The sequence below is a fragment of the Python bivittatus genome, unplaced genomic scaffold (assembly GCF_059951505.1).
Source record: "Python bivittatus isolate LINGU-HERP-01145 unplaced genomic scaffold, Pbiv_v1 ctg000090_np1212, whole genome shotgun sequence".
Classification (NCBI taxonomy): Eukaryota; Metazoa; Chordata; class Lepidosauria; order Squamata; family Pythonidae; genus Python; species Python bivittatus.
The window spans coordinates 103,385-118,271 of NW_028277046.1; the positions used below are offsets into that span (position 1 = coordinate 103,385).

General features: G+C 47.4%; 1 protein-coding gene across 5 annotated transcripts in view; it reads right to left on the bottom strand.

Moving 5' to 3' along the window:
• Window positions 1-2,157: 2,157 nt before the first annotated feature.
• Window positions 2,158-14,887, bottom strand: part of VPS13D (vacuolar protein sorting 13 homolog D) — a 114,697-nt gene continuing 101,967 nt past the window's right edge. For 3 of the 5 annotated variants that reach the window (XM_088136670.1, XM_088136669.1, XM_088136668.1), the window contains exons 68-70: window positions 9,991-10,122; window positions 6,992-7,232; window positions 2,158-5,982 (exon numbers count right to left, since the gene is read on the bottom strand). In XM_088136670.1, the coding sequence (XP_087992796.1) occupies window positions 5,851-5,982; window positions 6,992-7,232; window positions 9,991-10,122 (505 nt within the window). In that variant the 3' untranslated portion in view covers window positions 2,158-5,850. The remainder of the gene's footprint in view (window positions 5,983-6,991; window positions 7,233-9,990; window positions 10,123-14,887) is intronic. The other 2 variants (XM_088136674.1, XM_088136671.1) reach the window with 1 other exon arrangement.

The window sequence follows — 14,887 nt, forward strand, 5'->3', positions numbered from 1 at the left end:
CTCCCCATGGCTCCCAGCCCACGGAAGTGGCTGCTCTGCAGTGGCTGCATCGTGCTCCTCGGTGGCCTGCCCTTCCCGCACAAGTCAGAGGGTGAGCAGAAAGACCAGCCAGGGCTTGGCGGAGGCCTCTGGCCAATGTGAGCTCCTCCGGCAGGGAGCCTGGAGTTCAGAGCAGGGTTAGCCAAATAGCAGATAAATTAAGCCGGAGGGACAGACGGCCTGGCTGGTAGGTGAACTTTTCACCCAGGCGGGCTAACCTGCTCCTCCGCGGGGTTAGATACAGGTGGGGAGCCCTTAAGAGCCACTGGGCCCCCGCGCTCAGCAGGAGGGACTGAAATCAAAGCAAGGAGCAGAAGGAGAAGATCTGGAGACACGGGAAGGAGGAACGTGCAGCTTGTCCAAGACCACTTTTTCCACTGGGGGAGGCTGCTTGTGCTGACTCCGCAGCTGTTTCAAGAGGAGCCCTCGTGGAGCAGGTTGGCGGCTGCTCCGATACCATGCCTGTCAACGGCCAGATAAAATTTCAGGGAAACCCACAACGTCTGCACAACTTTATTTGCAACCAGGGGGCTCCTGTCTCCAAAGTTCTGGGAACTCTTCCTTTTAACACCATTCCTCTCTTCTACAAAAGCTCCCCTTTCTGGAGAGGTCTCCCCAAGCAGAAGAGGAATCTGAGCCAGGGTGGGCCAGCTGTAGTCATCCAGATGCTGCTCAACTGCCATCAATTTTGGCCAGGCCAGATTCTTTGGTGCTAAGCAAACCACCACCAATTCAACCCAACTATGCCTGCCTCTTCGTAACAGGTCACTGTGCTGATCACCCAGATTTGATTATGAAGGAGCACTTAGATTGAAAGAAATGTCTGGTGGAAGATCCAGACTGGCTTCCCTTAACAGGGTAGAAGGCTTTGGATGTTGAACAGGGTTTATTGAATGAATTCTGCTTGGGGGGTTCACACAACACACGAAGCCATGAAATCCTGTGCTTGAGATTTCCATAAATTGCTAAGCCACAATGAAATCAAACCAATCACGTGTCGGTTTAGTGTGGTTGTGTAAACAAAGCCTGGCTGAATTACGTGCTCTAAAGCTGCAGACACCTGAGTGGATCCACTCCATGCAGGTTTTTCAGAGAGAAAAGGGGAGATTTTACTCCTTGCCCACCTGCCCTCTCAAGAGGGCTGGCGAGATGATCCCAGCCTCATTTTTTGTTTTTTCCTCCCTAGCCCTCTCTCTCTCTACCTCCTGGTGGAAAAGCAAAAAGATGCCGGGGACTCCCAAACGGGGGTGGCCGGGAAAACCCAGGGATCAGCAAATCCATTGTGTTGTGCTGACAGGGAGAAACTGTTGCTACACACTTCAGCTGCCAACTCCCCTCCGCCACTCAATCCATCATGGTGGGTCACGGGCCGGTGAAACGGAGCCCGGCGGCTATTTTTGGCTAACAGAGACTGTGAGATAAACGGGGCATGAACCAGCCCCCCAGCAGGGGGGCGACCCCTTGTACCCTCATTAAAGTGTCAATCAAAAAGAGTAATGGACGCGAGCGAGGCGGAGCCCGCCTGCTCCTGCTCCTGCTCCCTCGCCTTTCCCAGGCCGAGCAGCCCGAATCCCGCGGCACGTCTGCTGGACACAGGAGGGCGGAGGCCGTGGCATCGCTCGGTGGGGAGAGGTCAGCTTTTCCCCTGCTAAGGTTTAGGAAGCTTTTGCACGTAATACACAAAGCGTTCTGGGTATCCTTTTCTGCTTGGATTGGCCAAGAGCACACACATTCTACCTTAGCGGGCTGAAAACTCTCCCAAATGGGCCCTTGGCAGGATATGGGGACGCAAGGGAAGCGGAGTTTGAGAGTGCCAGATCCGCCGGCACCAGCACCCCTGACCGGCCACAGCTCTCCCGATTCCAGGCAAGACTCTCTCAGGCCCCCTTGAAGCGGGGGCTATAATCATCTCTCGTCAACCTGTTCCCCCTCACTCCTGAATGCAAGACATGCAGAACCAAGAACACAGACTGGAAGGCAGATTCCAATTTAATGTCAGAAAAAACCACCCAGCAGCAAACTCATGGGGCTGCCCTTGGAGACTACCCAGACCCTGTAGCTGCTCCGTGGCCTGCGGGCTTCCTGCCAGGCCCCTCAAGTGCCTACACAGTCCTTACCTACTTTTTATGGTACCCTTAATGATTCAATAGAATGTATTATTTGTTACTCTTATTTTAATACTCAGTAAATTGCGTAATTAAAATTGACGTAACCATTCAGCCCTGAGAGATGGTGGATTCCTTCTTCATTAAATGTGTTCAAGCAGAGCTGGCATGAATGTTTGCCAGGGTGCTTTAAACTGGATTCTCGCCCTGAGGGTTGGAGAACTTCAGTGTGCTTTTTTGTTTCCCCTGGATGGGGGAAACATGCTTCCAAACCTGTAAGCAGCATGCCATGCTTATTTTCCAGGAATTCCCTGAGTTCCAACGCTTTTTTTTTTAATTATGGAGGAGGCTGTTCTTTTGAGATAGCAGCTCCTAACTTTTCCTCCATGCAGACCACGCCACCTTCAGAAACTTTTGAGGTTGGAACATGGTGACCACAGACAGCCCAGCATGCTCACCAATGAGGTCCACAGCAATTAGAATTAGTCCTTTTTTTTTTTGATGGCCAATTTTTGATCTTCCTGCCTGAAATCCTGGAATATTTTTGACAACGGCTAGATTTCTGCTAAGGAATCACAAGATACATTATGGGCCTTAAAAGAAAAGCGTTTATTCTGGCACCAAGAAACCCTAGTTGGGACTGTTCTAAGCAATCTAAGTTACAGAGTCTGTAAGAGCAATCAGAGCTCAGAAGAGTATTCTACTCTTAATTAAGAATTAAGTATTCTGTTCTTACTACTTGCTCTATCAACGGCTTTCTTCGCTTTTGCAAGCAGTCCTTTTAACCCCCTGAGGATTTGTGGGGAGACAGCTAGAAGCTAGAATGTCTGTACTTTGGGGAAGAAAAAGTGGGGACAAGGGGCTGGGAGAAGAGAAGGAAGGTATTTTCAGCTATGAGCCTTGGAATCTGAACACTGTTTATTCACTTAGTAACGAGGCAGAGGTGCCAATATCAACACGGATTTCACAGCAAGACATTCTTGCTGGAATCGTATTTTACAGAAATATAGCTAAGTCTGCTATTTGCTTATGGCCTTTCTCTTATCTGAGTGCTGGCCAAAAGCAATTCTAATGTTTTTTTCACCACCACCTCTCCCATCACTACCTTTTTGGCTCCCAGATGAATTCTTTTGCAGTCACTGAAGAGGTATGTGAGTCGGAGGCACGATGTCCTGGTTTCTGCTGCCAGTCTGTTTTGCAATGCTTCATGCAAAGTGCCATTGTGGTGCAGTGGTGAAGGATCTGGACTAGGAGTGGGGGAATCCAGGGTCTAGTCCTCCTTAGGCATGGATGGAAACCAGCTGGCTGACCTTGGCCAGTCACTCCCTCCCAGCCCCAGTCAGCATCAGGCTCGGCAACATGCTGGCTCAGGCCCCTCAGTGCATCATGCAACAACAGGCTTTGCTACAAGAGCTGCAGGTCGTGCCGTGCAAAACAAGCAGACCCTGTCACCAAGCTGGACAAAGGTTAGGAACAACACCGCAGCGCCAAGTACCGGTCAGTCAGCAAAGTGCCAAGACGGGCCGAAGGGAGAAGCAGGAACACACTTCTACCACCTGTCTATCTGGTTCAACATTCTTCGCATCCTGCTTTACTGTAGCTGCCTCTAGTGTCTTCTACTATGGAGCATGTGAAACTTCATTCAATTCCCGCAGGCAGATTTAGAAGTCCTTTTCCTTTCCTAGCTGAGAAAACACTGCAGTCAACCCTAACTAATAATACGGCACTTGCACCACAGTAGCCAACCAAGAAGATGGTTGTGAGATCAGACTCTTTCTTGGTCCTTGCAAAGCGGCCCATCTCACTTGGCCCTTTTTCTTTCCAAGATTCTTTCAGAACTGAAAGAATCAAATACGAAGCTAGAGAATTCAAAGCAAAGCCGCGCTGTTTCTGTTCCCCCAATCCCATTGAAAGGAAAGGGGCTCACCTGGATATGTAGCCCTCGCTCATGAAGTGATGTGGGAGGGAGGAGATATGGGAGTTATGGGCCAGACCCACCACAATTTAAACATGCTGTCTTGGGCCCTACAACGATCCAATGAACTAGACCTGGATGACATGGAACTGCAGCAGGAAGGAAATATTTAACTTTTTTGCAACCCTTCAAAGCCACCAAGAGAGTAAATGCCTGAGGGTAGATGCCTATGGCTCTAAAGATGTGACTTCCTTCTACCTGTGTCCTCAAATCTGAATAATAATAATAATAATAATTCTGATTTGTATAGCTGTCCATCTCATCTAAGTGACTCTGAGTGGCTCGCAAGTAAAAAAAAAAATCCAATAAAAACAAGTTAAAAAAACCCAATATACAAACATACAAAAGCCATCCATAATCAATTTAAAACATGTCTCTCTGTGCCGCCCCCTGCCCCAGACCCTGATTTTATGTCCAAGATCGCCAGGCTCTGGCTCACTGGCTCTCATTCCTCAGCTCCTCAGAGATCTTGCAATGCCTGTGGCAAGGCTAGCAGATTCCACAGGACAAGACAGGGGAGGCTGACCAGTTTGTCCAGTTTGCTCTTAACCCCCCCCCCCCTTCCCCGGTAACCTTTTGTCTGAAACCCAGTCCACCAGCTCTCACCTCTGCGCTAAAAGAGCCATGGGACGGAAGCTTGGAATGGGGTAGGGTTTGCACATGTGCATTAAAAGCTCATCTCTTCTAAGAACTGAAATGCGGAGAACCAACTATTCTCATTTTGTCCTGCACTGCTCTTCAAAATCCAGCCTTTCCCAGCCCTACCTAGAGACGCTGGGGACCATCTGCTATAGAAACATGCCTAGTTAGCTAGCTAGCTACCTATATACCTACCTACCTAAGAATTTAGGTGAATTTCCTAAAGCTCCTGGGTATCCAAGCTAGCAGCATTTTTCCAGACAGGAGATACTGACAGCTGGGGAGCATGGCAATTTCTGCATTCCCCACCCGCTTGCCAAGTTACGCCTTCTTCCCAGAGGTAAGTCCAAAACTGGCATTGCTTACTCCCAGGGAAATAATAGAAAGACGAAAGAGCAGCCATGTTGTTTATTAATCCTCAGGTTCAGACTACAGGTCTGCAACATTCCATTTGTCAACTGTCATTCTTGTTCAGTCTTCTTGAATCTGCTTTCCCCCTGCCCAGACACTGGGAATGAACTCTGCCTGGTCCTCCTTGGCATCTTAAGCCAGACAAAGGCCTGGGTGAGAATCTGGGAAATGGGTGCCTCCGTCCCCCACCCCGAGATGCCAGGCTAGAAGCCCCAGCAACCCTGGCTGGGCTGCCCAAGTGGAGCCCCTGCTCTTGACACCTGACCTGTCTCCTTGCCCTCCCCAGAGAAGAAAGTGCCATTCTCAAAATGCTCAGAATCAGTGCAATATAACCTTTCCTATAATTTCTTTACATGAAATAGACTTTTATACAACCTCACCAAAAAAAGTGTGTGCGTCTGTGTGTGTGGCGTACACACACATACATGTAACACACACATGTATACATATATACTATATATACACAAATTGTAAGAAAATACCAGGTTTTTCCTAGAATTAATGTATGTCAACAATGTTAATGCATGTTACCAATCTTTGAGTTGGTAACCCCAAGCGTCCCACACCGCAAGATTATTTTGCCTCCACGTGCTTCACCCAAAGCTTTCTTACATCCTGGGAAGGGTCTGCTTCTCTGACTGAGCCGAGGGGTGGTATCCCCATTCAGAGGTTTTCTTGGGGTCAAGAGTCCAACTCCAATTGCTCCTGGTGTTCGCTGGACCTCAACATCAGCTGCTGTTCATAGAAAAGACTTTTTGCATAGTTGATTTCTTGACAGAGTCGGACGGCCAGCTCCTCTGTCGTCACGTGAACCTGCACGAGACACAAAATGAGCACTGCTGCTAAAAAGCCATCAAAAGTTACCTTACTGGTGGAGGATTATTCAGAATTGTTCCAAAAGACCGGGTTTAAATTTGAAGGAAGTACATTCCCTTGGACACCAGGAAGAATTTCTTAATGGTGAGAGCTGTTCGCCAAGGACAGAGGCTGCTTCCCCTGGATTTAAAGAGAGGCTGGATGATCTGAGATGCTCTGGTGATGGATGTCTACACTGGGCTGGGGTTTGGAGTGGGTAAGCCCCAAGGTTTTTTTCAACTCTTAAAATCTATGAGTATACTAAGCTATTATATAACCACGGTTCCCTGAAAGCAGTAAGCCATATTTTACAAGCCACAATGGCAGGATTCCCACATGCTAAGCTCAAACAAACCAAAGCAATGTATCCATCAGGTCTAAGGCCTTATATTAGTAGCGTACACCTCTGATGGGGAATGGAAGTGGCAAGGTGGCCTTGGATGTGCAGGCTTCAAGATTCAAGAAAATAACTTTCCCCTTCTTCTTACTCAAATCTTGAGGTGTGTCAGCTGGGCAGAAGAGCAAAACGGCAGCCGTGGGTGGAAATGCACTTTTTGGCTTAACAACAAACAAATGCATCTCTCTCTTTTTTATTCATTTTCATGATGTTGGCAATCTGTACTTCAGATCAACTGCAATCTGTCCTGGTTCAGGTGGAAATGACAAACTGTGATTAATTAAAGGACAGATAAGCAAGGGAGGATCTACACTGGAGAAGGGGGAAATACAGGAAGCCCTTGGAGACTTCTTCTGCTCCTGGCTTCCCTCTCCAAATTGTCCTTGTTTCAGAAACAGAAGTAGAAAAAGGGAAACACCTGATTTCTGATTGTTCTATGATCACAGCAACCCAGCCTCCAAAAGCCCCAATGCATTTCTCTCACAATCCAAAGGCAAATTATTTCAACCACAGCACCCTCCTCTCTTCACACCAAGAGAGCAAGTTTTCCAAGCAACTGCAACGGCTCACCATGGGCTTCTGATGCGATGGGCCAGGCATTGAAACGCCGCTGCTTGAATTTACAGCTTTCTTCGTTAGCTGGACATAGACCTGCCCGTGGTCTCTGGAGATAAGGCAGTGGTAGAGATCGTCGTACTTGACCTCAAGGAAGATGGCCTCACGGTCCATAACATCCCCGCTCTTCAGAAAATAAACCGCTTTTGAAGAAATGATTACACAGTAGCGGTCTACGTTTTCGACTGCAATGAAGCTTGGGAAGAAAACAAGACATCAGTGCCCATCTTTGCCACCCGTTTGCCAAAAGAAACCAAATTCCCACAGCCAGGAAAATTAGGGGACGCGCTTTCTTCTCTTGCACGAGAACTGCAGAATGAAACAAAGAATGGAGAGCAGGAAGGGGTGCCCCAGAGGAGAGGGTCAAGACTTGTTCTCACTGAGCCACAGGAAAGGACACAGAAAAAAGAGGCCTTACGTTTTAGGAAGAAGTCACTCATTGCAAGGGAAGTTAAGAGAATTACCTTAGTCTCTAAGGGAGGGCGGGGGCAGGGGGGCTTTAATTGGATTTCTGCAGTGTCTGGGAGTTTGCACTTAATGTAATGGTCTCAGTGGCCCTTCCCAGTCCTATGATGTCATGGCAGGCCTGAAATCATTACTTGGCAGGGCTTTTCTGAATCACCCAGAAAGAGATTCCCGTGTTCACATCTACTATGCGCTGGTTGCTTTTTCCATCTTCTTTCGTGCTTAGAACTAAGCCACTGTTGGACACTGGCTTAATCCAGGGCTAGTTTGTTTACCTTTCCCTATTTGTCCCGAGGCGAAATAATTTAGAAACAGATATTCACAGCTGTGGGACACCACGGAGCAGCAACACGGAATCTCCTTTTTGGAATCAGCTCTTCCCCGGTCTCGGTCTTAACACAGACTTGCCTAAAGCGCAAGAAGGCTTAATTCCGAGGATTCCTCTGCATAATCTGTAAGGAGTCCCTCCTGCAAATCTAGATGGAGTTGGTGCTGCGAGAAAGCGTGGGATTTAGGCCCAACAGCCAGTGTGTCACTCTGGCAAAACAAAACGACACAAAAGGGGCAGGGGAGGAGCAACGTTTCCAAGATTTCAGCTTGGCTAAAACATTGAGGTACAAATAAGGACCATGAAGCCACCGGCATGGCTGTTTTTGGAAAATCTGCCCCCAGTGTTGTGTTGTGCTCTCAGCCTGAGTCACACACCCTGTCCCTCTTCCTAACTGGCTGACATCCATCTCTCCCTTCAGGACTGGCTGCCAAACCTCCTAGTGACCCCTGAAGCATCTTTACCTGCGTGCCTCTCCAATCCCACCAACTGCGAATCCAAAAATCACAGAGAAACCAACCAACCAACCAACCAACCAACCAACCAACCAACCAACCAACCACCCACCCATGCCAAAGCAGCAAAGGTGGTGACACCCTCCCTCCCATAAAATAAAACAAACAAATTAATTTAGAAAAAAAGAACAAAGCAGAAGCAACAAAATCACTTGAGAATTTATGGCCTGATGCCTCCAAACTCTGACCGCCTCCCTGAAAACAATATGGAATCACTTAGTGCAGAAGAGCAAGATATTAAAAAACCCTTTTTTAAAAAAAATTTAAAATTTAAAATATTTTAACATTTTAACAGATTTAAATATGTAGATAATTAAGCTTTTTTAAAAAAAAATCATAAGGGTAGGAAACAGGGATGGGTGGGTGGGTGGATGGGAAGTGTCCTGGGTTCCTCATGAAGAAAACTGGCCCTAGTTCCAGATCAGGGTGAGCTGCAGAAAAAGTGCTGCTAAAAACTCACAGCTGAGTCACACTCTCTGCCCTGGGATGGCTGAGGACAGAAGGGGAAGCCCAGCATGAAGAACTGGGTAAAGATTGGGACAGAAATCTTGGAGACAGAAGATAGAGCAGCTTCTTAGGAAGCCTCCTTTTACACACACAGGCTAAATCCCCAGCCTGGATTACTCACATGAAATGAAATAGCCCCAAAATGGAACTCTATGGCTTAGTTCAAATTATCTGCTAGGGCCAAGCAGATCGTGTGGCTCTGACGGAGGCTCCCTCCCCAATCATTCTTAGCCTGACCAGCCTCACCGGGGGCTTGAGGAGAAGGTACCCAGCAGGGTCCTGACCTGAACCACACACAATGAACAGAAGACTGTTCAGCACTCTACTTGGCCTGCTCTTAAAATGTTCTTGCTACTGGAAGGGAGCTGGTAAGAAAACCTGCACCCGTCCCTGTTTGCTGCCCAAAATATGCTCTGTTTGGGTATACTTGAGGGGAAGGACCCGGTAAGTTCAACCTCCACGAACAGCAAAAGCTTAGCCACTCTTCGCCACATCCAATCGGGCTTCTGGGATGGGTGGGTCAGCTTGCTCACCTGCTCACCCTATTTCCCCAGCCCCTTCCCTCTCTTCAGTTTTGTCCTTGATCTCTACCCCACCCACTTCTGCTCAGCCCCATTTTTGTTCTGTGGGTGATGCAAAATAGGGAGACCCAGTCTGGTGTCGTGGTGAAGGCCCCAGGCTAGAAGGCAGCAGATGGTGAATTCTAGCCCCGCCTTAGGCAGGAAAGCCGGCTGGGGGACTTTGGGCTGGTCCCTCTCTCTTGGCCCAACCCACCTCACAGAGTTGTTGTTGTAGGAAAATAAGAGGAGGAAGGAGTATTAGGCAGATTCGCCTAAAAATACCCGGTTCGTGTATGCCCGTGTTCTGAGTCCAACTTAGCAGCGTGTCTCTGGGTCTGCCCACAGACAGGTACTCGCTAGAGAAGTCAAGTCCCAGAACGGTGGGACCCAGGCCAAGGCCTCTGCCTCAGGTTTCATCTGCAGGATGGCGGCCGAGCTGATCCAGGAGCAAGAGCCACACTGGGGCGCTTCCCTGAGGAAGGCCACACGAGGCTTCCCAAAGAGGGTGCAGTCAGAGGGCGGGTTTGCCACAATTCCCAGGGATGCCACTCCAGGAGAACAAGCCAGCCTAGTACTTACAACTCATCCTGAATGTTGTCTGTCAGCTTGAAGAACAGCTCCTGCCCTTCCGCCTGGCTCTCGGAGTAGCGGGGCAGCAGTCCTTGGGGCCCCCGGCAGCACCGCGGCTTCCGTACTCGCTCGGCCTGGGTCCTGTCAACCACACACCGGAAGAGCTTCAGGATCAGGGAACTTCGAGAGAAGTCAGAGTCATGTTGTGCAGGAGAGATGCACAACATGGGTCTTGCACAATTTGGGTTCTAACAAAGCCAGAGTATCAAAGGACCTGGGTCATCTCCAGTACCCAAGACCGGAGGTCCCAACTAGCAGAGGACTGAAGGAAATTGTACCCAGACACAATATTGGAATTCTAGAAAAAAAATGGCTGTACGTATGTAGTTAAGTACAGCATCACTTCTATGATCAATGATCTTTCTAAAGATTCTCACCTGACATATTTGAAACAAGGAATCCAGATTTACTGAATCAAACAGTTTCAGCCCTCTTTTATTTTGGTTATGAGTAGGAAAACAAGCCACACATGGCACACTTACTATTGTTATGGGAGTTCTAACGGGGTTTAAGTTGACATGATTCTGACTTTTTGGGGTCCAATAAACCATAAACCTGGATTCACATGCTATACCAAATTATCTGGGTCTGGTTAGCCAAAATTATACAAAGGACATTGGATGAAAGACCTCATTTAGCTTGTCTTTGCATATTGCACAAGCCATCATGTGATTTGTTCAGGACTAGCTTTGCACGTTGAGAGAACCAGGCCACCGTAGCTTGTAAACCTTACTGTATGGCCGCACATCCCATGGAACCCCCGGCCAACTGTGGCACGCTAACAATGTCTGATTAAAATAAATAATGGTTTAGTGAGTCATGCTTAAGCCCAGCTAATGGATATCAATGGCCTTTTATCGCACACTTTTTCTTTTTTGTGTTCAGTACTCAAAGTTGAAGGCTAAAGGCTTTAACTTACAAATGAGGTTAACAGTGTTGGTGGGAAGGAACCGTTTCCCTAAGCTGCGCACTGCTGGAGGCAGGTGGTTTTGATGGCAAAAGCTTTGAAAGCTTCCAGAAAACAACCTTCCCCTGCATGTTGAGGGCAAGGGGGGGGGGGAGTGGGTTGCAGGCAAGGGTGCCAGCATCAGACTCCCCATATTTGCCAAGAGACCAGGAGGACGGCCTGCCTGCCTGGGACATTCCTCTTGCTGTTTTGTTCTTGCTCTGGCACTGACTGTCCTCTGGCTGCCTGCAGGCTTGGTGAGCCCCAGCCCTTCACAGTTCATCCAGAGTAGCATCCAAGTCTCTCGGTGCAAAGTGTTCACTTCCTTCCAGAAGTGGAAATTACAGTTCAAACCCAAAAGCAACTACCAGATATATCACAAATCAGGAAGTGAGGGAAGGAATCCAAGCATGCAAGGGGAGAAGGAAAACCTTAACCCAGGGATAAGGCCAACTAGAGAGCAACAGAGCAGTCTCCTTGCAGGCCACGTCAGTTTCAACTGTTTTAAAAATACACAAAACATTTCATTCTTTCCGAATTAAAGCAAATGCCGATCCCTTGCATGAATTTACATAAACCCTACCCTAGAGTATTCCATGGTGCCTCTTTTCTGAGCTGAGAATTTTAGCACAACGTTCGGATGAAGCCCAAAAACCTGCAAAGAATAACTACTTTTGGATCTATTCAGGAACTTGGAACGATTCCTTTGAGCAGAACTACATTCTCGAGGAGCTCTAAGCCAGCTTCCCTAAATGGGCTTTTGTATGGGAATTGGTCCACCTCGCAGGAAAAGGAAAAAAAAGGATGGTGAAAGCAGCTGTACCTACATCTTTGGATACTGGCCATTTCAAACAGGGTACCTGATCTGGACGTTGTTATTCGGCAAGGAAAGTGGCTGGTAAGCCCCCTTCGCTCTCTTGCAGGGCCCGGTTTGCGGAGCACCACAGAGAAGGCAAGCCTGGAGTGGGGAACTTCGCTGATCAGCTTCTGGTGAAGACCCACCCGCTGTCTCGGTGCGGTGGGCGAGCCAGGCTGTCAGAAACGCACCATTCCACAGGCCATTGTCTTCAGCCATGAAACCATATCCAGCATGGTTTCTTTGCCGGATGCCTGGACCGGAGTCACTGGATGAGGCAGTATACAACTATGGCAACTTAAATAAATAGTGGTGGATGAGTCCACAAGTTTAGAAAGAGTAGCAGTGTGGAAGGAATTTTAACATAAACCCCGAAAGTAAATGGGATCGCTGTGCTAATTGCAAGGAACAGAGATGGCACTATAACTGTCCTATGTTGCATGGATATTTCGGCTTGAAATTGTTTAAATATGGATGGGAAGATGCTGCTTTTCTTTCCACAACAGTCCTGGATGCCGTTCGCAATCAATTGCAAACCGTCAGCTTTTGGCAACTGGGTCTATCTGAGCTGGACAACAAATAAACATTCCACAGTTCTTGGTGGTTGCTGTCGTTGTGGTGAAACTACGGTTTGTCTGGCTGCCTCAAGTTGCGTTCTGTAAATAAGGAGCCATGGGGCCAGAGTTTAAACAGCTGAAAATGCAGCAAGCCAAAACGGATGGTGGCTTGTCTGCATCTGGGTTATATTAAACTCAGCTCAACGCCCAACACGTTTGAGTGATTCTGTTTTCAAAGGCACACCCAGGAGAATGGTCTGGGGTCCAGAAGGGTGCTGTTAAACGGGAAAAAAAATGAAGAGATGGAGAACTGGAGGCAGAGAACGGCTGAACGGGAGACCACTGTTCAAGACGGCGTGCGACGCCTTGGCAGCTTTTTTCTAAGAAAAGGAAACAGATCCTCAAAGGCACTTACGTCATTTGACTCACTCGCTATTGCAATAAGCCACAAAATTCTGGGGCTTTCAGGATTTCAACACACACTTCCTCTTATTGATCAGCACACCCCCGCCAGGTCATTTCACCTTTCCTGGAGGTGTTAGGCAATATCTTCATCCCTTTCTGCTCAAAGTTTTCCAGAAGGTCAGGAGGCTTTCCAAAGCAAGCGTGCTGCCGAGCAGGAAGCCGGGAGGTAGGGGTTTTGAGGTTCATGGTGTGGTCTAAGGCTTGCCAAAAGGTAGGAAAATTCTCCATTCAGCAATGCAATTCTAACTGCTGAAGCAACAATATGCTGGCTCAGGAACCTGGATATACTTTACAAAGACAATGGAGGAGAAGCAGGCCAGCTGGCCTGATGTGCAATTGAGAACCATGAGTAGCGCAACCAAGTTTCACTAAGAGATTTCCCACCTTAATAATGATTGTTAAGCAGAAATTCTTTGGCAAGTACAGGAGTTAACCAAACCAGAACATATCCTTCTTCTCTCAGTTCTTAAATTACACACCAGATCATACAATCCGTCTTCTTTTTAATCTCAAGAAGCTTGCCTTTCCATGGATGCAGCCATGGGGCTTCAGCTTTGACTTAAAAGGGCTGCTGTTCCAACTGCCTGGCCTGATCGATCAGTTCCTTGATAGCAAAGCCCAAAGATCTTTTCTGTTCCAGCTTATTGATCCCAGCAGATTCCATCCCTCCTTTCTTGCAAAACATTGTTATATTGACACTCAGAGGATGTTCTTAGAAGTGTATTATTTATTGCCATTGGCATGAGAAGCTTCACTCTGCTCATGGTTTCTAAAGGCCTCACTGCTTTCCAGGACTCGAATTTAGAAAAAATATGTTATCATGATATCATAAGACAACCTCTTGGAGTTAAGTCTGCAGCCTGGTCCAATTTTCTCCAGCTGATTTGTTTATGATACAAACTTGCAGTATTTTTTTTCTTTTCTTTTCTTTATTTCCCAACTTTTAATAGTATGTTATATAGTACACGGGCTACTTCTGATGATTTATGCTTTCTCAATGTTTTTATAACATGGAAAGATGAATTTTATATTTCTGCCTTTGGATCTCATCACTTTTTGTTTAACAGAGAATAACGAATTAGAAGTAACCAAAAATGAAACTCAGGATCTCGAACACAATATATAGTATTGGACAGTAGCAAAACAGAGGAAGATTACATGCAAAAATAGGCAATGATTGTTGATCACAGCAGGGAGAAAAGGGGGTACTTTGACTTGTACAAACAAAACTTGTATTCTGGTGAGAAACCTGAACACTCTGTTGCAAGCTAACCAGAGAAAATAGTTATTTTGAAGGAATTTTGAGGCGGATGAAAACGACCAACCGAACCCCTACAGGGCATGTCTAACTGGGCACAACACAACCTGTGCAGCTACATTTTTCATGCAACATCCTGAGTTTTCAAAAAGACTGAACAGCCCACCACATTCACAATTTTCTCAGGTTCAGGGTTACAAAGTTATCTGATTTCTCAGCTTTCTCAACTGGGATTTTGTTTTTCTGATCCACCTGGGAGCCCTTCCTTCGAAGCTTCCCAGTCTGAGATGCCAGGATGGGGAAGGCAGATACAGGTAACCCTGGGCTGGACAGCGGTGCTGTTTTTGCTTTGCTGCTTCACCCGGACGGATCCAGACCCCGGGTGTATATTAGCATAGCAACAGATGCCCGGAACAGCTGCATGGTCCCCGCACACCTTCTCTGCAAGACCGAATGCTTGGCAGCCTCCCTTGCCAAGTATTAAAGGGATCAAGGAGTGAAAATGCAGAGGAAATGCAGTGCCTGGTATTTACTTGGGCTCTCCCCTCCGCAAAACAAAGAATACGCCTTTGTTATCCAGAAAAATCAGATCTATGTGAGCTCATATACGGATCAGACACTTGTGCGCTCCATGTTCCTGACCAAGCTATTCTCACATTGCTTCTCTGTATGCTTAATCTCCCAAAGTCCTTCCCTCCATCTCCCCTGCAAAGACCGGGCCCTCTGAAAAAAGAAACAAATCTATTTTTAGTGACTCTAACAGG